This window comes from Pithys albifrons, chromosome 5 (genome assembly GCF_047495875.1).
Source record: "Pithys albifrons albifrons isolate INPA30051 chromosome 5, PitAlb_v1, whole genome shotgun sequence".
Classification (NCBI taxonomy): domain Eukaryota; kingdom Metazoa; phylum Chordata; class Aves; order Passeriformes; family Thamnophilidae; genus Pithys; species Pithys albifrons.
In genome coordinates, this window is record NC_092462.1 from 7,634,924 (window position 1) to 7,661,185 (window position 26,262).

Below are 26,262 nucleotides of genomic sequence, written 5' to 3' on the forward strand. Positions count from 1 at the left end.
GGTTTAGCAGTGTTGCTGGTGCTTGAACTAAATTTCTCTACTGCAGGCTGACCTAGGGAGAGCAGCACAGCTGCAAGAAGGAACTGCCAAAAAGTCATGGCTCTTCTGTTCTGTCCTTCTCCCCTGTGTTTGTGTGAAAATACTCATACAATTAGACAGGGAAAGAAGCCCTAGGTAGAACTCTGTATTTCATCTACATGTCTTCTAAGATAACAATTTTCCTAACAGGAGGGAAGGAGAGGAAAGGAAAAGACAGGGCATACATTCGCTACTTTCATGCCTAACTTAAATGACTTTGACAAAGATCCACGTATAAGAAAGCCCTGGAATATTCACCTAACAATTTCTCTAGTATTGCTTTTTTGAAAAAAGACTGCTAGATGAACAAGATTAGAGAACATTAATTACCTTGCAGTAACTAGAACCCTTCAAGAGGCTTTGCCTATATACACAAACAACTGAATGTGCACAAGTATCATGCATTCAGGTTTGTCAACTGCTAGACAGCCATAGAATACCAAAATGCATGTACAGCACCTCAGTTTCTTCTCAAAGGCAGAGTCCAGGTGTGGTGGACTCTTCCAAGGAAGAAGGGAAGCAGGACAGATAACTGAAAATGCTTGACACAGACCACATAGAACTGCCTGTATTTCCTGTCCCTCAAAGGAGAGGGATTTTGTGGTAGATGGGAAACAGAGGCAGTGGCCTTCCCCTTTCAGGCACAAGCCCCAGCATGAATGTGTCAAGTGGTTTTCACTGCTTACCAAAAAGATCATGTATCCATGGAAGAGGACAGAAATACATGGTTTCTCCTGAGGAGAGCTCTCACTACTTGATGAAGATTCTTCAGACTGTTTGACAGACCACAAGCAGGACCTTATGGTGACAAGTCTGATCTCTCCCAAAAGCAAGTTCAAAAGATAACTCCTACAATGATGGATGTTTGACATCTTGCCTCCAAGAAAGATTAACTATTCTTCTGTTCTAGGCAAGAGGTTGTAGTTAGCAGCTGTGGGATTCGTGTTTGAGTCTTCTACTGGGATTCAGAGAACAGACATCACCTTACAGTGCAGGAAGAACACTGCGGTATCAAAACCTCAAGACCAACAGAATTGGTGGTCATGTGCCCCCTGTTAAATTTGCTCTGTTGTTTGACTGCTTGACAAGCCAAGAATTAAGATTTTCAACTCACTAATCTGGCAGAAAACTACTCACTCTGTCAAAAAATCTGGTGAAAATTGATGCAAAGTAGGCACGAATGAGAAAACAGGAGTGAACAATCTGAGTCACCTACTCCTCTGGTCTTGTGGGGTGCAAAGTACATCATGTCTGGTCAGTGAAAAACACCAGAGGATTCTCTCTCCCATCCCAAACCTTGACTATGTACTACACCTCTCAGGGAAAAGCTGGCCCATGGAGTCAGGATGGCCACAATACCCTATTTTAGACTGCTTTAGAAGCCTTATCTGGGACATCTGCAGCTGGGTTGCCCCTGCCCCAGACTCTGATACTAATTAAAAAACATCTCTAGAATTCATTGGTGACATCTTCCTGGGAGAAGAAAACTTCTATAGACCCAGAAATAATAGCTTTACAGTAAGGCCCAGTAATTAGCAATCTCAAAAAGTAGATGGGCAGAGCAGTATGTCTTATAAAGGAATAAATAAAAATATTACATATAAATAGTATATGTGTATAATAATACATGTGTAATATTTGCCTCACTATAATTTAGAATGACTGGGTTCTAGCTGGATTCTGCCACTGTTTGAGGCTCAGTGATCTGAAGTACTTGTGGTGCATGCATGAAACAGAGTGGCACACACACTGCCTTAGAGGAGGTGAATACTTTTGAAGACCATTTCTCAAGTGGTATGCCACAAAAGAGCATTCTACAGAGAAAGCTTTCATCTGCTGACTTGACCTGACTTGATCACCAGGGAGGTGATCCTGCCACTCTACTCAGCTGCAGCGAGGCTGCTTCTGGAATACTGTGTGCAGTTCTGTCTCCTCAGGACAAGAGAGACACGGAGTTCTTGGAGTGGGTCCAGTGGAGGGTTACAAATGTGATGTAAGGACTGGGGCATCTTCCTTATGAGGAAAGGCTGAGGGAGCTGGACCTGTTCAGCCCTGAGAAGAGACAACAGAGATCTCATCAATACATACAAGTATCTGAAGGGAGGGTGCCAAGAGGATGGAGCCAGGCTCTTTTTGGTGATGCCGAGCAATAGAGTAAGGAGCAGTGGGGAGAAACTGCTGCACAGAAGGTTCACTGAATATGAGAAAGAACTTCTTTACTGTGTAGGTGACGACACACTGGAACAGGTTGCCCAGAGAGGTTGTGGAGTTTCCCTCACTGGAGATATTCAAGACTTGTCTGAACACAATCCTGTGCCATGTGCTCTGGGATGACCCTGCTTGAGCACTGTGACCCACTGTGGTCCCTTCCAACCTCACCCATTCTGTGATCAACACCTAGAATAACTGGAGAGAAGGTAGACAAAGACAGTTGATTTTATGATTGAGGTTTTCAGAAGAAACAAGTATTTCTAAAGTCAGCTTATGCTGCAAAGGCTGGCTAGTAGCCCCAAGACAGGTTCATAAAAAACACAGTGTCAGTAAAACAATAGAAAATCATGTTCCTTACAAAACATATTTTATGTTACCAATGTTCTTGTAACAGTTTTATAGAGACTGAGCAAAATACCACAGCCAGACTTACTGAAAGTTTGTTCCACAGGCCCTCACCAACATCCTGTAATAACCTAAGCTGAAGCTGGGCACATGTTTCATAAAGCACAAGATAGTGGTCAGACTGATTTAAACACTAAAGGAATGTGGCAAACTGAAAACCTGAAGTCTATACATTAACATACCAAAGGGATACACCTCTTCTGTCCCATGCAAACAGAGAGGATGATAAACTATTTACTACAGAACCAACTACCTTTTTAGACAGGAACTTCTGAGCCAGATTGAAGTCCCTTATCAGGAATTTCAGGCTTCCCTGGGTCTTTTAAAGCCAGATGTGATATAAGTTTAAGACTATCATAGATTAGTATAAAGTTGAGGACAAACTACATATTCAGAAGCTCATCTGTTATTCCCACAGCTCTGCTGGGAATGGGAAACAGCTTTAACCATGTTTGATGGTTCAAATGATTAATGTACAAGTCTACCAAGAGAGATCCTCTGCACCTCGAGTGGTAGTGTATCATTTACATCAGCACACATTTACCATCATGGGCTCACTTACATGTTAAGTTCTGTACAGCAACTAGAAATTCTACTTTTCTTAGTTATAAGGAACTATAAAAACTCCTCAAAATTACTTGAAGTTAGCACAAAATGCACATTGTTTGTTCATTTATTTTGCTCTAGAGAGATGCCTAAGGCAATAGGTTGTTGCACTGGGAAAATACCAAATACTAAAAGGTAATAGGGATGGTGGCACTTCCAAAATAAGAAGAGCTAAACATTATCCTCAAGACTTCCATTATCCTTAGCATACAGAGACAAGACCTATCATGTCAGCCTACCTCACAAAGGAAGGGAAATATTCTAAAATTTCCCACTACTGGCCTTTATTAGAAATGAAACACCAATCAATTCTAGCAATTTGGAAAAGCTGGCTACAACCAGAAAATCCATAAATAAGGAAATTTACTTTCCATTCCAGATCAAATTATTGTGGGACATAATCACTTGAATGCCAATGTTCAATATAGAAATTCATAATATTTTAAAGCCATTGTTCAATAACCCTCGACTGCATGAATGAGATTTTAATCCTTTGGCAGGTCATTAATGAAACCTTCTTTGTGAGGTTCCTTATGGAACACAGAACTAGTGCCTCTATTAGGAAATTCTAAGCAGAAACACAAAACGACCTTATCTTAAACATAGTCCACTTGCAAAGCAGAGGCTCGGTTACTCATTTCCAAATGGCTACACGCTTTGTAGTAGTTTGGTTCTCAGTCATAGTTTTCTATGGTATGTTTGAGGCAGAAGGCATCAAAATACAGATTTTTTTTTCCTGACAGGCTGCAATTATCTCTAACTTATGAATGAAAAAGAGATAGAAGGAAGAAAGTCCATTATCAGATTTGGCAATCTGAATGAGCTCAAGCAAGGAAATAACTGAACACTCTCAATCTATCAGCATACAGTTCTGATTGGGTGTTATGGAAGACAAGACCCATTCCCTTGGGAACTTCCTCTTGAACAAATTGAAATTCATACCATTTTATTAATATAACTAAAAGAAAAAAAAGCAGAATAACAACCTCAGTTCTTTGCACCTTTCATCCCTCAAAAGGTAAGGGATTCAAGAAAAAGAGGTGGGCACATGTGAGTGGTTATGGAATTAGAGAAAAACCTTGACCTATGAGCTGGAATAAAAGGCTCAGAAATAAAGGAAGTGTATCTATTTCAGAGAGGTCAGCCTCTCCCTCCAGCACCTCATGTGAGACCAAAGGAACTTCTCTCTGCATCCCCTACAGAGCTTTCTGGTGCTGTGACGATCAGTCTCCAAGACAAGGGCTAAGTATAAGGCATGATTTAGAGAACCTGTCTGCTGACCAGATGGCTCAAGGCATTTTAAAGTGATTCTATTCTTGGCTGTCAGTGGTATCCACAAGGCTCTGGCAAACACCAGAAGAAAACTGGGAGAAGCATCCTTATAAACAGTATCCCTTCTGTGCAGCAAGAATTACCCAAGAAAAGAAGCCTCCATGCCAAAACTGAAGCAATTATGAATCGTACAGGTTTTTATGCCACACTTTGCATGGTCTAGGTATGAAAAAAAAAAGGCAGGAAAGCTTTGCTTATTAATCTTCATTTAACTTGATAACAAACAAAATTGGTGGTCTGCTTTGTCTTGCATACCTATGTTCTCTGGTCTTGAGCTATGTCTGTAAACTGCCTACTCTTACTGAGTGCCTTCATCAGCTAACTATTCATCATAATTAAGGCCTGTACCTTTCCTGCCACCTCCCCAGACCTGGCTGCAGTGAGAGCTGTCTCAACCCTTTACTGCAACGAAACACATCTCCACTGACCCAGATGCACTGCAATCCTCAGCACTCACAGCCCCAACAGCAAAAAAAGGAGGCACAGGAGTGCTCAAATATTCCTCACAACTTCCACAAGCCAAGAATAAAGCTGATGCTATAGATTATTGCAACACTGATTAACCCTCAAAACGTGCAACTCATTATAGTGTGACTAGTCATTTAAAACTGACAGTCACCACAGCAACGTGATTTAGTCACCCTTACAGTTGGAAAGGAAGCGGATGAGAATTGCAAGTGTCAATTCAGCTAGAAAAAATAGTGAGAAGAGTATTCAAACATACCACACTTTGCTGCATACAAACAATTTGCATTGAAAATAAAGAACTTACTTGTCACAATTTAGTATTATGGCCTGGAAACGGGTAAGCTTGAAAGACTAAAATTGATCTAAAAGCTCCAGGAGAAAGTCATAATCACCTATGTTCTGAGCTGTGCTTGCAGAGCAATTCCCAACTTTCCTAGGGGACAAACCATTGACCAAGAGGCTAATCAAGGCACCAAAACCATGCAGGTTGATTACCCGTCCCTTCACCCGTTCATTTCAAAGAGTTGCCCTCATGTGTTGTGCACACCGTATAGGATCATGCCCTTAAGCAATCCAGAGTAAATCTACCATAGCCACCATCATGTATCAGAAAAAATTGTCTGCTAAGGTTGATAAATCAGTCAATTACCTGCTTCCTTGACTTTTATTCTTGTGTAAATGTTTTCAACCTGACATTAGCAGTATGTGTGAGAAGACAACCCGCACATTGCCAAAACCAACTATTTAAATTACTAGAAAATCCTTAATTACTATAAACAAGATTACAAGCAGCTTATTTAAAAAAGGTTTCTAAACATCAAAGTGCTGGCCCCAGAAAATAAAGCTCTCTTGCTGTCACTGTTTGAGGCTGCTGCCTCCACATTCGCCCTTGCTCTGTGTACAACCCTCAGTGCCCCCTCAGCCCACCTGAATGCCGCAGCAAGAGCACCTGCTGTCTCTCCATTGCTACTCCTTGCATGGCTGAGCATGTACACAGGGCATGAGGTCCTCAGTCTCCTCTCAGCTCCTCCTGGGAGGTCCAAACTACCTTTCTCCTCAAGCCACACACTCCACACACACTATAAAATAGGAAGAAATCATTAAAATACATAGGAATGTAAAGATGAGCAAATTACTAGTGAAGCACTGCAATTACTGACTTCATCTTCAAGGCAGAGCTGCTTCAGTGTCCCTGGTGGGAATCTGAAGAACAGTCCAATCCTCACAGGTGGCAGGAGAGTGTGGAAAAACCACAGGCCATTATCCCTGCCAGTGAGCTGATTTGGGCTAAAAATGGAATATTAAATCTGCGACAAGGTAAATGCACATGAGCTCAGGTAAAATTTCACTTTCCATACTGCTCTCTCACTGGTAATAACAAGAGATCTCCAGAACAGGAGAAAAGAAAATACCTAATACACAGACACTGAAAACAAAAGTATAATTATATACCATCCTTCTTCCTCTACACACAAAAGTTATTAAATACAATGGACAGTGGTTTCCTGTATCTCTTCAAAGGCATAGCCAAATTTTGGAACTGAGAGGTAGTAAACTCCCACCAGGGTTTGCACAGAGGCAGGCTAAGGGAAGCCTAGCATAGCTCCAATACTTGAGGAAAGCTCTATCAGAAGTTTTCAGCAGCACTGCAAAAGCATACACAGCATCCAGAACACATCTAGTCATTTCAAGGGGCATGTTTTCCAACTTTTTCCCTACTTACCTCTGTTGCCTCAGGGAAAACTGCTCTACAGATGCACAAATAACCTCAGTGACTCTTGCCTCATTTTCCTTGAGAAACTACTAAATGTATCTTTCCTACAGGACCTAACTAGAATATAGACTCTCTTTTAGGGTGAAACATGATCACATGTGCCTGGGACAGCAGGTTGAATCCCTGGCTTGTACTCCTATGCCCCATACATAACCAACAAAGGCGGAGGAAACATTTCCTTGTCTCTCTCATGCATAAGAAAGTCCTTGAGAGCACTTTCTGATGTCCAGCTACTACTGTAGAAAAGAGAAATTCAGGAGACATTCAGCTGAAAGAGTAATCAGAAGTCCTACAGAAGAACATGGTATTTCTGCTCTGCTTTCTTCATGACTACTGTCTCTAATTTCCTGAGCCAGGGCAACATGTTGAGGATAATACAAACGGCATCCTTCACTTTTCTCTTCAATACTTCAAGGCATGTTGTGCCTTCTCTTGGACCAGTTCCAAACACCTTCTCATTCTATTAACTTCTGAAATCACCAGTAGTCTTCAGGGAGTGACACTTATAAAGTACTGATATTACCAAAATGAAAAATGGCTATTTCTCTACTTTCCTGACTAACCTTCTTCAGCTGGTATAGAAAACTTACCATAAACATTGACTGGCAAAAGGTGAAAAAGAGAAGAATTATCAGTGATAAAAGCAGTGATTACACCATAAGTGGTTTTGAAGAAGGTGACAGAGAAAAAAACTAGCCCTCATCAGTGTAGTAGCACTACACAAGGATTAAAGCTGAAAAAGGCTGTGTGTGAAGCTCTGCCGAGAGGTGGGAAGATTCTCTAAAGATAACTTCCTGTTTGGCCACAAGAAATAAAACAAAAACCAACCAACCAAACAAGCACTCAAAATGCTAGACCTCTTATCTGTAAACTGTAGTGCTGAGCCTCCAGACATTCCCACAACCAGCATACAAACCCAACAGCTCCATCGTTGCAGTCTAGAGCTCTTGGACATAACTGTTTGAAGGAGCACAGTTACAACTCACAGCACCAGGAAAATAGCATGAGAAAAATTTTTGCCTGCCAAAGGGAGGTTCCCACCTCCCCAGGTAGCTTCTAAGGATAGAAGAACACAGCGTCCATGCCTCTGTCTCTTTATTCCTATAGGAGTCTGGCTGTCTGCTCTTCATATAAAGGACATACAAGAGCTTGAAAAACTGTCAAAGAACTGGTTGCATTTACCTGCCTTGATGAGATGATGTGCTGTTGTACATTCTGACTTATGTCTACTTTGGCTTTTTTAGTTACCTCATTATTTCCTTCTCTGAGCATGAATAAGACAACTCACCTTCCCAACAGTCCCAGTGGCTTTCTGGCAAAAGCAATTCATTCCACCAGATTCAGAAGAACCACTCCTGCTACAGATTCAATAATCCAAATGCTTCTGCTCATTTTATGCATAAGGTGCCCTCCTGTGTGGCATGTGAGTCTTTGGCAAAGGAGCAATACAGCATGAGCTCTGATTCTTCCTTGTGTTTCCTACTCTAGACTCAGCCTGAGACCAGCTTATCAATAGCAGCTGGGAATGGCTGTTAACCAGCAATAAGTAGATCTGAATATGTTCCAGTCACAGCTTCATCTCTAACCCTTTTCATCTCTGATTCACAGTCTATTCTAAGTTGCAGAGCTATGAACACGTACGAAACAACAGTATTATTTCTCCCCTAGAAACATCCCCATGCAATGGGAATCCCAGTCTGGGAAGGTCAAGGCAGCTTCAATAACATTTGCATCATCATGGGTTCAATCCCCTATGTAGGCTATTGACTTAAGAGTTGGACTTGATGATCCTTGTGGGCTCCTTCCAACTCAGAATAATCTGTGATCTGTGATCACCCTAACAGCACAAGGGAGGTCAAATGAAGGCTGCAAAGATGGCCCATTCCTGATAACAAACATTAAGTTCAATTTTAAAAATAATGTTAAGTGGAACTCAGTGAAGTCATCTTATTCTAAATACTGATATCAGAAAGGGAGTGACAGTCACGCTGTGAACTTTCTTTCCTTTGTGGTAACATACAGAAAGAGAAAAACCACACTAAGCACTCAAAACACTGACTCTCAGAAAAGGACTTCTAAAACATATGGAATTGTTGCTTTAGAACACATTTATTAAATTTGTTTCAGGAATCAGTAAAGTCAAAGAAACAACAAAGTCAACTAGGAATCCCTATCCCCTTAATATGTAGCTGGCAATAAACAAAACATGGGAAGCCTCAGATCAACCTTCCACAGTGCCTGTAATTATCCCTGTTGTGTTTACAACCCCTGTCAAGGGGTCACAAAGTAAAGAGAGGAGCTCACAAACTATATGTATGGCAATATTCAACCACAGCTGGTAACAACAAACCAGTGTACCTGCTTTAACTAAGATGTCCTTTGTTTTTGACTAGTTTCTGTTTACTTTTGCTATACATGCATCTTCTCCTCCTCTATTTTTGGTAAATAATGTGCTCCTCATTTACCATTTTACTCTGTAAAGATGCTCATGCTCATTAGATTTCCAATTGGTTCAGAAACAAAAGGTTTAGGTTTCAGATACTGAAATTATTTCCTCCTGTATGTGTCACGGGAATCTAGTTCCCTATAATTTAATTTCTTTCTTCTCTCCCAAAGTCAGATTAAAACATGGCAAATTATATTCTCTGTATTTCTAATTCCTCCCACAAGGATGATATTATGGTAACATATCTAAGGGCAGCTTCGAGAAGTGTTTGTTTTGTCATGCTGTGTTTGCTACCAAAGACAGCTGCTTTCTGTGTCCCTGAGAGGATTGCTTGGGGTTAACAAGCAAAGCCAAATCAGAGAGGATTAGGAAGCTACTCCTGGTGATAGGGGAACACACAGAAGCAGACTGTGTGGAATAGGCACTCCTCACTCCCAGACACAGCCACCGCCTCAGCTTTCAACCTTAAAAAGCCAGAGGTCACATGATTAACATACAAGTACTGGACATTCCTTAAATCCTATCTTATTTTAAAGAAATCTAGGATTCTGTGCCAAGCTCTTGGTACAAGAAACTAATACTGTGGCTACTTAAGGCACAAACACAGCAGAAATGGCAGCAATCCGTTTTGACATTCTGCCTAAAAATCCACCCAAAATTTAGATGCAGAGGAATATCTAGAAGTGAAGTGGAACTTTCATGTTCATGTCCATTCCCTTCCTGGCTTTTTTTGCTGAACAAACAAACAAGTGTGACAATGGCAGCGGGATTTGATTTTATTTTTCCAAAGTTCATTTCTCGGCTGGAAACTGTGAGCTTTACCAACACTTTTTGTGCAGGCCAATAAATACCCTCAAAGACAACAACTGATTCTCACAAGAGCATGTCTCTACTAAATAGCGCAGTGCTATGTAGTGATACCTGAGCCAGCCTGAGTATACCCACAAGTAGTACAGCTGAATTAACCTGGGTAGACTGCTGTGATAACAGCCTCCCATACACAATGTAGCTTATTTAGAGCTTGCTTTGTTATCTCAATGTGGCACAGCAGTGTGCAGGAGACAATATAAACAATTATAATGAAGTCTATTTAGGCCTTATGGGCAATGTTCAAGTACCTCAAGGTGGGCAGAAGAGCCCCCTTCAGAGTTGTTCACTGTGCAAAGAACTCCCTTTGGCAACGCAGAATTGACAAAAGGATTATGTCAGCCTTTCCTTCCCAGAACAAGGAGCAGGGTGAGAGCCTGGGGGCAGCAGAAATTAGAGCAGCTCTAGGCTGTTATGCTTACACAGGTGCCTGAGAAGGGCTCTTCACGGGCTCAAAGTGGTAAAAATGAAGAAGTAGATAAGGGGAAGTTCTGCTCCAAACACATAAAGAAATGGGTCCTCAGTCATTAGTTGCCAGGCCTAGACTTGGCACAGTGGTTTATAAAGGGAGAGAATTCGGCTGTGTTTCAACAAAGCAACCAAACACAGCTACACCACCAGCTGCTATCTAAGTACAAGTACCTGCCTCCCTCTCTGTTCCTTACTTCTCACTCTAGGTAATGATCAGCTAGTTATGTATGTTTGTATCTTAATTTTTGAGATGAGTAATTATTTGTACTACTGCACAAGTCAAAGTGAAGTCTAGAAGCTTGTAAAGAATTTGTGTTCATTGAAGACACACATGAGAATTACTCATTAAGCTAAATACACACTTGTTAAAACTAGTTGTTTTAATGCATTTTTCTCAGTTACTTGCCCTGATACAGCATCTTACAAAATCTAACAGGCCCAAAGATTCAGGATATGTCCAAAACATTCATTAAAAATAGGAATTGTAATTTTAAAGCAAGCTTGTGATAAATCTTCCCCCTTAGAGAAACATTTAGATAAAACTTGAGACCAAGCAGGAAAGAATTCTTTGTACCTGCATAGAAATCCGTGCAATAGTGGAAAACCACATCCAAGCAGCAAACCCCAGATGAGGGCCGGAAGAGCAATAAACCCTTCTTCAGGAAGGGAATCCCTACAGGTAGGACCATGCAGAATTCAAAGGCATGATGACAGCAGCTTGGTTTTAAGTTGCTTCAAAAATTTTATTTCTACACTAGTGAGAGCATCCCAAATAAAAGAAACAACACTGTGCAGATGTTTGGAACCTAATTCCATTTTCTGCTGATCATACTACTCAGTACAAAACCTCTACCATTTGGTAACCCTTTAATTTTTAATGGAATTTATTCTAAACAGCAACCTAATCATCAGTCTTGCCTAAAAACTTCTCAATTTCTCTTATTGTCTACCTACTGTGCTGTCAGCACTACTCACTCTTTTCCCTCTACCTCCAATCCTGTTGCCAAAGTACTGAAAAGAATGAGAGAGAGCTATTTATGCAGCCCAGTTTTTCTCTCTTTACTGCATTAAAAAAAAACAAACAACAAAACAACAGCAACAAAGCCCCATCATAACTTTATTGTCATTTCAAATTACCCAGACTTGGACTCTGTGTGAATTCTTAACCTGCAAAATGGAACAGGCTTGTCTTACTGTTAGGCTTAACTTGGAATTCTACAGCTCAGTATTATCACACAATAAACAAGGAAATCCCTCGATGAGCAGGAAAAAAATTAAGGAATAGAGCTAACCACTAAGCTGACAAGTTCAGGCTGAGCATTCAGAATATTTGTTGTCTAGACCAAGGAGGACACCACCTGTAAATATCACTGAAGATACACAAGGAAAAGAAAAATTGGATTTGGGTGCATAACACTATCATAATTGTGACCCCAAGTTAGTTTGGAAGAGTTATAACTGAAAGACAGGCTCTCATGTGAGCTCATGGGTACAAGATGCTGAATCCTTCCTTACAGTAGGCACAAGGCAGTGTACAGCTGCACACACCAATGTTGTCTGTACCCTGCAGCATGCATCCTATCAAAAGAAGTATGCACCAAGTCTGAGTTTTATTATTTAACTACATTTTTAAAAGAAAATCCTTGGAGAAAGGGATATTATCCACCTTTTTGAAGTCTTTTTTCCCCTTCAGACCAATATAATTTATTATTCTTTGTGGCCATATCACCCCATAGGATTTATTGTTCTTCAGAGAGAACACTTTAAGTAGAATGAAACCAAAACTTTTCTTTGGGGGAGCAGAAAGAGAGAGAGGAAGAAAACTCCCCTTATCCCCATGAAAAGAGGATTGTATTGCATGCTTCTGGCTACTTCGTAGTCCAGATGTCTTGTGTATTATTATTTTTGTAAGGCATATGATATTTTGACCTCTATGCATCCTGAAGGGCTTTGTATGCATAAACTGAAACGATGAGAGTCAAGTACAATGGCAACAAAAAATGGTATACTAGAAACTAAGAGAAAACATTGTTGAGAAGATATGCTCTTCAAGAATGATTCTGGAGTACTTTAACAGCTGTAACAGTAAAAGGATTCCAGGGACAACCCATATTAGCACTCCCTAAGCATCTGAACTCATGTCTGTATCATGATTTCTTTGCATTGGGAAACTAAAAAAAGAGTCTTCTATGCAGTGCTTCATGACAAATCACATGCCTTGTGATGCTTCATGTTAGAAAACCTTTTAACTTCCAAAAAGTCCTCTTTTGTAGGTCATGCTCTCATTATCTTGCTCTGGGATCTGGTCTGATTAAATTATAGGAAATTACTAATACTTCACTTTGAACAGCCAGCTCCTCCTGGCTCCTCTTCTTCCTTCTTTTTTTTTTCCTAAACTTAATTCCTCCTACTCCTGCCTTCTTTATGAAAAAGACAACAATTGCTCTGTTACAAAGATGGAGTCATACTCTTCTTCATCCATTTTAAAAGCAAAAATTCTGCCTGCATGTTCCTACATTTCCCATTCCAGTGCTCTACCTGCAGGTTTTCCTGTTTGGCCAATTAAAAAGTTTGTGGGTTTGTTCTAAATCTTTGGCCCTCTCTAGCCTCTCTAAAACTTCATTCATAAGATTCTAAAGACTTAACTAGTTTAATAACCTCAACACTGACTTTTTGGTAGCCCAATCTTTACTCCAGTGTGATTTATTTATATTTTGTACTATCAGACACTAACACAATCTACCATTGATTTGCTTTAGACATTTATGACTGAATGAGTCTTGTAAGAGTGACTTAGTTTGCATAAAAAAAGAAAATTAGCAAACAAATTTAAGGAGACAAAGACTTTACATGTCAGAAAGGATCCCCATAAAGGGAAAATGCATTTCTGAGAAGCCTGTGACAACTTCACTAGCACAAGAAGGACAAAATAGGAACACCATCTTCAGATGGAATAATGGGGATGTTACTGAGTCCACCAAAAGGCCACTGTTCATTTGAGAGGTGCATTACAGCACCACCAGGACAACCATGATGAGAGCAATGAAGTCATTAACCTAATCATATTAGGAAAATAATTTTCCCTACATGGATCCTCTTGTTGACTATGTGCTAGATCATGATCCCTGCAGGGGTAAGAGGTTAAAAATAGCAAATATGTTAGAAGAATAAATAAAAACTTCCCCTTACTCATGCAATGTGTGCTAGTAAAGTAATAAAATCATTCAAAAGAAAAAGATTCTTGTTCCTGTCAAATGCATTTTGTCTTGGAGGCAACTTTTAAATGTCAAATGACAGTAAAGGCTTTCCTGACATTGGGAAGTCTTTTGAAAAACCCATCCAACACATTCTCTCTTGCTATCAGAAAGTATCAAATGAAGTAAGCTGCAGGAATAAAAAAGAAGGAAGCTCTAAATCACTGTTAATTTACTTGTTTGACAGTATTTTCTTTGTCCTCTGATGATATAATCGAGCAATAAAAAACCAATATAATAAAAAGCTTCACAGAGTTCAAGTGGTTTTTTACTGTATAGAAAGAGCTAACCCTTCAACAGGGTATCTGGAACATCTAACACTGTACCTGACCAAGAAAGCAAGGAGAATTGTGCCCCTTCGTTATCAGATATCTAGCCTTTGATATTGAAACTAACATTATATCAACTCCACATCTCCTCCTTTAACAAAATAAATCCAACAGAAAGTGCCACCTCAGTTTGCCCTACATTAAAAACATTCCTCAGAAACTAGCAGGACTTCAAACTTCTCAATGCAGCATCTGCTGCTCTATAACAAATGCAAGCCTCGAATAAATGGAATTGTGGCATTCATTCACAAATTGCATTGCTGACAAGCCTGGGAGACAGAATCAAACCCCAAGGAGTATCGATTGCTACACTTAAGGCAGTGCAGTGATCTAGATCTTAAACATTTACCCAAGTGCCCCAAGACTTCCCAAAACTTTTACTTTCCAGGCTGAGCTCTTTCAAGTGACATGGATCAGTTCAGAGGCAACACTTTCAGGAATTCTCAGTAAAAAAATAGTAGGCTGAGGTAGAATGGAAATGAGGCAACAAGGAGAATAAAACCAGGGTGATGCTATATTTATATATATATGTATTTTTAAAGGTTCTTATGCTAGCTGAATAATAAATGAGAAACAAGTATCTAAGTGCTGAAGTGGTTGAAGGGAGGGGAAAACCTTCTAACACACATACATAGAGGAATGAACAAAATCCCTTTAAACACTCCAATGAAAATTAATTGACTTGTCTAAGTCAGTCACATTCAAACATAATCATAAGACACAAATGTACTGGGGCAAATTTTTAAGTTATAGACCAAACTCTGTCATTGTAAACTGAGTCTATGCTGCTGCAGTATTTAGTTAGGGTATGAAAAAGCCACTGTTTATCTAGCAACTCCTAAAGTCCTTTCCTCATTCCTTCGTATCTTAAATTAAGAAGGATGCATGTTCTTTTGTATTTCACAGTGTGAGCAAGGACATTCTGCTGGCACCTGTGGCTAAACAGTCAGTCACAAAACCTGACTTCTTTACACAAAAAACCTCCACTTGGACATGCAAATATTGGAGTCTCAAAGGGCCCTTCCATCTGACTGAACCCTGAGGTTCACCCTGCTTTGAGCAGGGCACTGGGCCAGACGACCTCCAAAGGACCCTTCCAAACTAAATTGTGTTGTAAACAACTCCAGTGACTGAAAGCTCAACCCTAACTGCCCTTTTAAGCAGATGCCACCAAAACACACTATTATTGCATCTAATTATATCAATCCTTCTCTTCCTTCAAACACTGAAGTGTCAATATCCAGCAACTCCCGTGAAAATGAATTAAACTCTTGCAGCAGCCTCATACATCTCCAGTAAAACTCTTGTACAGAGGACTTCTTCACCATCATGTGTTTTTTGGGAGTGCAGTCTTTTCAGGTGGCATTACCTCTACATTCAAAGAGGACTGTCCAGTGAAGTCAATGGACAGAACTATAAAATCAGGGTCTCAGTCAGCAGCAGCTCCATACTCAGGCAGCCTGACAGTGTTCCTTGGGTGCATTTCAGGGGACATAATAATTTATAATAAACTAATTAAGGCCTAGAAGTCATGAGAAAACAGCTTCCTATCCAAGCTGTACTAGAGCCGACAAGGACTTGCAGAACTAAGTTACGTGCGCTCAGTTATAATGTAACACTGTCAAATTATTCTTGTATCTATAGCTATTTACTGTCCTCAACAATTGCAACAGTATCCAAAATATCACAGGGATGTTCACTAGGATGCTACATCACTTAAGTGTACTGAGGAGCATTCAGCACCAGCAGCAACTTGCGAAATAACTCAGCAGTGAATGCCCTCAGCGGGGCAGAGTGTTGAGGTTGAGCACAGCACCAGCCGGCTCCTTTTGGGATGGAGCGCAGCACCAGCCGGCTCCTTTTGGGATGCACATGGTGTACTTATTTTATGTTCTTCTGCTACCATTAATACTTCAAAATGAAATACGCCCACTGTCCCGCTAAGAAATGTATTGCTAAAACCAGTGAGAACTGTAGAATAAAAACGTATTTTACACTGGGTGCCTATTAAAGCAACATGTTGCTAAATCCCCCTGCTCCCCAAAAAAACCCAAACCAAAACAAAACCAAAAAAAAAGACCCCAAATCACTATTTATAGCATCCACACACTGAATGTCAAGGCGTTTACTGAATCTATAACTGTATTATTCTGAATTATCTAAAGTGTTATTATTGTCAAATAATAGCTTTTTGAGCCAGTTGCCAAAGAAATTGAAATAAATCCCACTGAAAAGTAGCACTCGTGTGGGACATATGTCATGTGTGTGTATCACATACGAGGAAAAAAAAACAAACTCCTCCCATGAACCGAATTTAAAAAATCAGACCGAAAGGTACAGATTAGGCCGTACAATTAAAAAATAAAAACACCAAAAAATTGTAATACACACGCCGAACTCTATTTGCACAATGCAGGCAATAGTTCCTCGGCCGAAAAAAGCCGTGGCTTGCCCCGGCGCGGCGGTCAGGGAGTCGGGGCCGCGCCCCGGCGGCGGGGGCAGGGGGGCTGGGGCCGAGCGGAGCCCCCTCGGCCGCCGCGCTCGGCAGCGGCGCGCCCGGGCGAGCCAAGATGGAGCCCAGGTTTGATGTCAGCCCCAGGGGCGGGCGGAGGGCAGCGCCGGGGCGGGGGCGAGGGCAAGGTCAGCCGCCAGCCCGGCGCGGCCCCGCCGCCTCCGCCCTCTCCGAGAGCCCCGCGGGGCCCCTGCCGAGCCAGGGCCCCCCCATCACCGCCCCCGGAACGCCCCTCCGCGGCCCTGCGCGCCCAGGCTTGGCCCCTGCCCCCTCGCGCCGCGCCGGGGCCGGGGCGCTGCAGAGGCGGGCGCCGCGCTCCCGCCCCCCGAGCGGAGCCGAGCCCAGCCGAGCCATCCGCTCTGCGCGGGGAAGCGGCGCTGCCGGCTCGGCTCCTCCGCCGAAGGGCTACGCGGTGGCACACGGCAATAGGAAGGGAGGGGGGAAGGAATACAAACCCCCCAAAACCCAAAAATCAACCCCCCCTGCACAGCAAATCCCACCACGACTCAAGCCCCTTTGACTCCACTCCGGAGGAAAGGAAAAGGAGAGGCAAATATCTGCGGGGCTACAAGTGCCGTCATCCCCATCCCGCGGCCCCCCCGCGCCGACACCCCCATCCCGGCCCCGTGCCGGCGCTGGAAGGGCGCGGAGAGCGCTGCCCCAGCCCCTCCGCCCGCAGCGCGGGGCGGGGGACGGGCCGCGCTCCGCCCGCAGTGGCGCCCCGCGGGCAGGGGCAGGAGCCGCCCCGCTGAACTCCCGGTGACCGAGCCCGGCTCCGGCACCGGCGGCTCAGTACTCGCCCTGCCCCGAGCACGGCGCGGAAGGGCTGCAGGCACGCTCCGAGCAGATGTGCCGGGGACAGACAAATGACCCCTCCATCCACTCCCCGCTCTCCTTAAACCAGCCCTGGGGCCACGCAGGGGCAGGGTATTTTTAGGTCTCTTTCCCTCCCCTCAGCCTCCCTCTCAATAGCTGCCGAGCGCTGAATACAAGGAGAGGGGAGGAGAGCGAGCGGGAGAAAAGTTAACTGTTTTGCGAAGAGGGGAGAAAGCAGGCAGGGAGGGGGGAGGGAGCGAGCAGGGCAGGGTGAGCCGTGTCAGGGGATGTGTGTCTGTGTGTGTGTGCGAGCGCAGGGGGTGCCCGCGGGCGGAGGATCGGATGCACTTTAGCCCTGTGCTCTGCTGCTCTCGTCTGGGGCAGCGCCGCCGAAGCCTGAGTCTCGCCTGACCCTTCATTTCACTGCGGCCAGGAGGAGCTCGGAGCCCGCCGCCGCCTCCTCTCCCTGCTCTGCAGGGACCTCGCCTGCCACGGTCTGCCTCTCCGCCGCCCCCTCCCACGCCGCCGCCGGCGGCCACGGCCCCCTACGGGGTGGCCCCGGGGTCGGTGTGGGTGCCCCCGTCGGCCCCCTCCGCGGCCGCTGCCCGCCTACCCCCGCTCCCGGGCCGCCCAGCCCCGCCGCAACCTTTAGCCGGTGACGGACCTCTTGGCTGGTTCCGCACAAGACGCCAGCAGCCGCTTCCCCTCTCGCCGCCCTCCCCTCCGGTGCTTAGCCCCCCTCCCCACCCCAATAAAACAGACCCCCTCCCTCCGGCCCCAAAGAGAAACCCACACCGCCCCCCAACGCCCCCCCACCCCCCTTCAGCACAAATGCACAATCACTAGCGAGGGGAGGGAGGGGGAGGAAAGGGCGAGAGACGCGAAGAAAGAAGGGGGGAAAGGAGAGAGAGGAAAAATTAAAAGGGCACAAGGCTGTTCATCACCAACATGGCTGCCTTAGCTCAGACCTAAAAGAGGAATAACCCAGGCTGTGTCTTTGTCAGTTTCACCTCTGTAACCCTAAACTAATGCACGAAACGACGGAGGCGGCTGCAGAGGGGAAGGAGACGGGGAGAGGAGGAAGGAGAAAATGGCAAAAAGAGGGGGCACTTACGTGAAGAGAGGCGCTTGGGCTGCTCCTGCTTCCTCCTGGGCATTTTCCCCCTTTTTTCACATTCTCCTCCTTGGTTTAACGGGAGATCAAATAAGACCGGGAGGGGGGGGCACGGACAGGCACAAAGCCGGGGCCCCCGGGGGCGCTGCTAACCGGGGCGGGTTTTCCCTCTTCGCCGGGGGAAAGGGGGTTTGAAGCCGGTTTCGCCGGAGCCACGGCGAAGGGCTCCCTCTCCCCCTGTCTCTTTCTTTTCCTCTCCCCCCCACCCCCCACCCCCCCCACCCCCCCCGCAACCCGGTCGTGCACCTGGCTTGTCCCCGGTCGCAGTATCCCTCAGCGGCCGGGGATGTGTTTCCCGGCGGGCGGGCGGACGCCAGGGCGCCGTGCCGGGGCGAGGGCTGGCGCGGCGGTGCCGAGGGCTGCGCCCCGCGCACCTCCCGGCCCCTAACTAACACTAACGCGGGGATCAAAGGGCAGCGGCGGCGGCGGCGGCGCTCACGGCGCGCCCGCGGGCGGGCAGGGACACCCGCGCACACCCCCGCACAGCCCCGGCGGGCGGGCACACGCGCGGGCACACGCACCGACACACGCGCGCCTCGGCGGAGCAGAGGGGACGGTGCCCCCGCTCCCCGCGGACTCCGAGCGCGGCGCTGCGCGGCGGCGGCGGATGCGCTGCTCCGGTCCTGCACCCGCTGCTAATCCGCTCCTACAAAAAAAAAATTAAAAAAAAATATAAAAAAAATAAAAGCTGTGCGTGTAAATTTATGGGTCTCGACCGTTCGCGTCGTAATTCCCTCGTTTGGGGTAGGAAAGAAAATAATAATAATAACACCAAACCTTTTTTTTTTTTCCCTTTTTCTTTTCTTTTTTCTTTTTTTTCTTTTCTTCTTCTTCTTCTTCTTCTTTAATTAAGACGTTTTTGTCTTCCTGTGTTAGAAATTGAAAAAAATCGTAGTGATGCAAAGCTAACCCCATAGAATTTCTGGGATGTGATCAGCACAGGGGCCAGAGGGGCTTTACTGCAGCCGAACTTGGGGGGGGGAGTTTGTGTACAACTCCTTCCGTGCCAAAATAGGCTCACAAAATGAGAAAGAAGGGAAGGTGGGCAAGTTGGTATTCTGACAATTTGTAGTGCAGGTTATAAAAAGTGAAAAGAATGCAAGCAGCACGAAAATCACAACTCCTTGTGTGTGTGTGCGTGCATGTGTGTGTGTGTGTTGAGGGGGGAGAGGAAATCAAGATTAGGTCACCCCTAATGGTTGATTTAACTGCTACACGATACTTCTACAGTGCACACAGCAACGTGGACTTGTGAAATTTACCTTCCCCCCCCTCCCCCCCCCCCTACAATGCAGGTATACAAAACTTTATCCTGTAGCAATTCCAGTGTGCATTATGAAGCCAGGATAGAAGTTTTCATTAACTGATACATACTTTCATTACTTCACAAATCACACATCTGTCTTCAAAGACAGACATGAAGGTGGAAAAAAAAAACCCGAGAGAAAAAGGATTGTGTCTCACTAAAGCACAAAAGGTACTCCGTGAAAGAGAAGTGCTCTCTTTGTGACTTGCAGTCATTTGGATAAAAGTTCACACAGAGGCTCTTAATGATTTAAACTCCAAAACCTGTTATTACAATTGAAGTAGAATGATTTGAAGTATGGTTGTTTCGTAAAGCTCTCTGTGTAAGAAAACTTTGAACTTGGCAGAATACTTAATATAAATCATGAGTCAGATGTTGCAAAAATAAAAATATGCATTATTCTAGCATGTATACCTGTGAGAATTTTTTTGCTTTTGACAACCTGACTCATCATTTTATCACATCATTTTCTATCCTAACTTCAAATAATTTTTTTTAAATAAACAGCTGCCTAGGAAAACCTAAACCAGCAAATTTGCAACCTAAATATTTTACAACAGTCAACTTACACTCTTGATCACCTCAATTCAGAATGGTTTCACTTAATCTTATACCCATTTTACAGCCACAACTATCCTTTCTACAGGGGAAAAAATCTAAATAAGATTTTAAAGATTATATATATGACAATCTGCAGTCACGCATGTGCAATTTTGAGTTTCAAACCACATGTACACATCTGCTGAGACAAAACCATCTCCTCCTTACTTCAGCTGGTTTATCACTTCACAATACAGCTAAAATACTTCATTTTCATGGAGAGATTTACCTATTTCTAATCCAGAATTCAAAACTAAGGTGTGTAACTGACAGTACTGGAGATTTCTGGGCATAGAGATGAGTGCAAACAGCTGCCTTTCACTTGCTCATAACCAAGAGTACCAGAGTCAGAATTCACTCAGAATATTTAGGTCCTGTCTTTTCCCTCAGTTCTCCAGTTTATACAGATTTTGGAGATTTGTACAGCATTAGTTGTGAAAACCAAAAATATCAGAGGCATTCTTTACTATTGCTTGCTAACCTCAACTTTTGCATGCCTGGGACTACCAACAGAACATTGCTCACTAAAAAGCATTGCAATGCTAAACTTATTTATTTTTTAAATACATTCTAATGGCAATTGTGTTGAACTAAGCCAGCTTGGTGAGCAGCATCCAAATGGTCCTACCTGTGCAGCAGGCCACAAAGTAACCATTTCTGAAAGGGAGAGTACTGGCCCTGTGATATGATTCACAGCTGCTATGGCAGCCCTTCTTCAGGTGCTCTAGGAGAGCAGGACATAGGAAATACTGTGTTCTGCACTATCACTCTTTCCACCCTCTATTCCTCATCCATTTCTGGCGTAAATTAACGCTGACACTGTCAGCATTAATTTCCAATAGTCTTTTTTTCCCCTCCATCATTTGAAACCCCCCTGTAGGGGGTGTTGAGGTGGCTGCAGCAAAGACCCTGTGGGCACACGGCTCTCTGAAAGGGCCATGGGGACCGGCACACCACAGAGCAGCATTAAAGCTCTCAGAGAGTGACCTTGGCTTCCAGAGACATCCCAACAGTTTGCCCAGGAGTTTAGTGGGCCAAGACTTAAGCCTGTTCTGCAGTGAAAGAAATCCCAGTGGTCCAATGAATTATCAGGAAGAAACTTTACATACTCAAGCTTTGAAGGGTTTCTAACCCCACACCTGGAAATACTCTTATTATTTGGGAACAACTTCATATCTATCCTAGCTAATCACATTACTCTACATATTATCCTAGTCAATAGATAGTATCCAGCCATCACACTGAAATCATAGCCACACCAGTCCTAACTTTGCATTATTTTACCATTATTTATTGGTTTAAGGAAGATGACTAAAGGCATAATGACATTTAAAAATAACCTTCCTTTATGTGATTGGTAGCACAGTATAAGAAAGAATTAAGTCAGCTGACCACACTTTTGAACATTTTTAGTCCAAACACAAGGAAATAGTTGCAATTCTTTCACAGATAACATAATATAAATAATGCATTGCTTCTGCAGGTCCTTTTATTAATAAGTAATGATTGTATGGCACCTTCCAAACACCAAATCTAGTTACACATATGAATTAAGTTCAGCTTCAGAAACCACTCTTGAACAAAGTAAATATTTTCTTCACTTACACATGAGAAAAATGAAACAAATTGAGTAAATAAGATTTTAAGTAGTAATAAATGATGTAACATTCTTAGAACCTTTGCAGGGTGTCTAGCATCCAAACTGTCTTTAGAAAATGTAACAAATGCTTGAAGAGGTTGCTAAACAGAAACTTAAAAATTAGCTGGCATCCTTGCTTTATTCTTTGAAACTTTAAAGAGCTCTGTTCCCAGGCTCAGATTTTTGTCCTCCAAACCAAACTATGGCCACCTCTACTTAAAGTATAGGCTACCAAAAAGATGGTCAGGTCAGTTATGTGTGCCCCTGAGGATGCAAAGGAAAGTTTTTCAGGCTCCACAAGCTCTTCTTAGTAGTACTCCTATCTTTGTGTTAATTTCGTACTGAATATAGGTCTATAACCTCTGTATGTTCAATATGTAATATGAGTCCCACTGGTTTTCTTTGAAGTTACCATCTCTCTCTCACACACACCTGTTGGGGGATACTCCTAACAGCCTAAACTCCCCTTTTCTATTTTAATTGATGTCAATATTACTATGCTTAGCAATAACAATGAATCAGTCCTGCAAACAAGATTTGATTATAAACTTCTCTTTGCTCTAAAGCAAATGCAAAGGGATGAACAAATCCATAGAGTAACAGCTCGTGGATAGCATCAGCCATATTTGCAAATGTTCTGTAAGCAAATAACATTAGGTGGTAGGTTTGTAATAATAATAAATAATGACAAGTTGGTAAAAGGCATGGCCACCAACCAACTCCACAAAGGCCAATGAACACTGATCAGAAGCCATTACTGTCTGATGAGCCTCATCTTGGAACAGATGAACAATTGGGTAGTAATTGACAGGAAGCTCAACATGAGCCAACAGTGTGCACAGGTGGCCAAGAAGGCCAATGGGATCCTGGCCAGGATCAAAAATAGTGTGGCCAGCAGGACCAGGGAAGTGACCCTGTACTCTGCATTGGTGAGGCCACACTTGAGTATTGTGTTCAGTTCTGGGCCCCTCAGTTCAGAAAGGATATTGAGGTGCTGGAGCGGGTCCAGAGAAGAGCAACAAGGCTGGTGAAGGGACTGGAGCACAAGTCCTATGGGGAGAGGCTGAGGGAGCTGGGGGTGTTTAGTCTGGAGAAGAGAAGGCTTAGAGGTGACCTCATCACTGTCTGGAACTCCCTGAAGGGAAGTTCTAGCCAGGTGGGGGTTGGTCTCTTCTCCCAGGTACTCAGCAATAGGACAAGGGGGCACGGGCTCAAGCTCTGCCAGGGGAAATTTAAGTTGGAGATCAGAAAAAAACTTCTTTCCAGAGAGAGTAATCAGGCATTGGAAAGGCCTGCCCGGAGAGGTGGTGGATTCCCCATCCCTGGAGGTTTTTAAACTGAGATTGGATGTGGCACTGAGTGTCAAGATCTGGTAAATGGACTGGAGCTGGACCAAGGGTTGGACTTGATGATCTCGGAGGTCTTTCCCACCCCAATAGATTCTATGATTCTAGAAGTGGGAGATACAGTTGCATAGCCAGCAGGTCCTAAGTGGCAGACAGGCTTTAGCTTTTGTAAAAGGTAATGAAGTTCTCCTTTCTCAAAGTTTTTAACATCTTCTGACTTAAAATGAAATGAAAACAAAAGCTCCACAGCCAGTTCTAGGCAAGAACTCTTTTTGCAACCCTGGCAGTGCTCTCCCAACGCCTTAGGCTGTCTATGCCATGCTTGTGAACAAAGAACATATTTGAATCAAAAATGTCTTCAAAGATCACGATTTTCATGAATTCCATTATAATCTTAGCCCAAGAGGGAAGAGGTATCAAGGAGAAGAAGTGCAATATAACCTGTATCTCCTTGTTAAACCACAACCAGCTTTCTCAGAATCTTGCCTGAATCTCAGCAAAATTACTAACCATTTTAAAAAAAACTTCAACACAAAATGCTTCCAGCTGAAATGGAAATATAACATATTAATAAGTCTTCAGAAAAACCAGGATATTTATATTTTTCAGCTGTACTAACTGTATAAATGTATAGCACGCTACCTAGGAAAGGTGATAGAGCTCCTAATTTCAATTAAAAAAAATAAAAATCAACACTTGAAGCTGGTGGTCTTAAACCCATGCTGACATGTAATACTAGGTATCACAGGCCAGAAATATATTGGATCACACATTAATGTCCACATAATTTTGTTGTTACTCAAATACTACAGGATGGTTCTTAAGATTTACCAAAGAGGTGTCATGATTCTTACCTTACCATAAGTACAGTTGGCCTTTCAGTTCCATAATTCACTACACCACCTCTTAACATCCCTTTTCCCTAAGCCTATTTCACAAAAAACAAAACAAAACCCAAACCAGCTAAACACCCAAAAAAGAAAAACCACCAATCAACCAGTTACTTGAGCTTAGGACTATTGGACTTACATCTGCAGATACCTGAAAAGCAGAATTTCTCCCCCAAATCAGAGCAAGCAACATCTTATCCAGCACAGATTAAATATAGAAAAAATAAATTAATATTTTACTACATAAAACACTAAGCAGTTTCTGAACTGATGAAAAGAATTTGTTGAGTCAACTGAGGACTGGAACACTTAGCTGAAGGCTATTACAGTTACAAATGTGGGAAAAAAAAGGATAAATATCTGTTCCAATCCTGATCTTTTTGCACGATTTTATATTCTCTATTTAATCACGTTGAAATCAATAACTTTAACCCACGCTAAGAATGACCAAAATTAAATTAGAGTGAGACTCAGAGAACTCCCTCTGTCATTTTGCTTCTGCTTAATAGCTTGCTAGTCACTGGTCAACTGAAGATTCAGGCACAGCCTCATTAGCAAACACCTTCCATGGTTAAAGACATTACCATCCTCTGAGGAAACACCCTCAAACTGTCAAAACAGAATGTATTTGGCCTCCTATTTACTTCAGTGTGAAGTCTTGCTGCTTAGTTAAGTAGCAAGGCAACAGCACTTTAAGCCACCGCTGTTTGCTAAATGAAAGTGTGTCCAAGTTTTTAAACACCTTGTTACATAAACCTTGAGGGGCAGAGCGTCTGCTGTACCAGCAAGGTGGCAAATTCCTTGGGGAAATCAATTCGGGTTTCTCAATTAACTAGCTGGTTTTCTGTTGTTCAAACACTAGAGTGACATTGAGACTGCACTGGATCATCAGAGCTGGTAAGATCCCAAGGAGCTCATGACCACCTAGGACTGTGCATTTACCAAACTCCTCTGTCTGACAGCACCTTACCAGAAACACAGCGGGAAGAAGGCAGGCACAGAAGGGGACCTCAGTGGTACTGATGCCAACTATGCCATCTTTGGAACACCTTAACAGCTTAAAGAAGGGTGAGATAGAAGGGCAATTGGGAGACAAAAAACCATGGTGGTGCTGAGATTTTACATTTTCAGGGAAAAGGAATACATTAAGCTAAGGGAGAGGAGTATGTGGAGATGAAGCTTCTAACACAGTTCATCCACCTGCTGTGATGATTTCATAGGGCATTCAACTATGTTTAACCATGCTGCATGTTCTCAGTGATCAGCCCTCACCCATGAGCAGGGAAAAGGGCTTGGGGTGCAAGTCTGCCTCTTGCCACCACTGCCTGCTGAGCATGAAGCCACGTGGCCAGTCCCCTCTTGTAGGGAATATCTTGCACTGGCACTTCCCCATCGGACTGTACAATGCAGAGGAAAAGGTTATTTGTCTTTTGAGATACTAGGAATAAAGTCTAGTTTCCTCAACCCCTGCTAACACTATTTGATGCAAATACTGTTTCTAGCCCCTACTTTACAGCAAGTCTAAGGCCACCCAGTGTTTTCAAGTCTGTAATTTATAGCAAGATGCAAGTTATTTGTCCATAAGAAACAGGCTAATAATAGTGAAAAAACCACACAGAGTAGCACAAAAAATTCATGAGTAGGAAGAAAAGAAAAGAAGTAATACCTGGAGGAAAGCAGTTTGCATTTCCACACACACAAAAAAAGCTGATAATTGCATCCTCAACAACAAAGCTGA

At 43.3% G+C, this 26,262-nt stretch overlaps 1 protein-coding gene across 5 annotated transcripts in view; it reads right to left on the reverse strand.

Moving 5' to 3' along the window:
• Positions 1–19,113, reverse strand: part of ZNF827 (zinc finger protein 827) — a 104,098-nt gene extending 84,985 nt beyond the window's left edge. For 4 of the 5 annotated variants that reach the window (XR_011697857.1, XM_071555626.1, XM_071555627.1 and 1 more), the window contains exon 1: positions 18,684–18,925. Coding sequence is in view for 4 of the 5 variants with exons in the window: in XM_071555626.1 (XP_071411727.1) it covers positions 18,684–18,726 (43 nt within the window). In the remaining variant the exon portion in view is untranslated. Of the gene's footprint in view, positions 1–18,683; positions 18,926–18,989 lie in introns of those variants that run through there. The other variant, XM_071555628.1, reaches the window with a different exon arrangement.
• Positions 19,114–26,262: the final 7,149 nt, after the last annotated feature.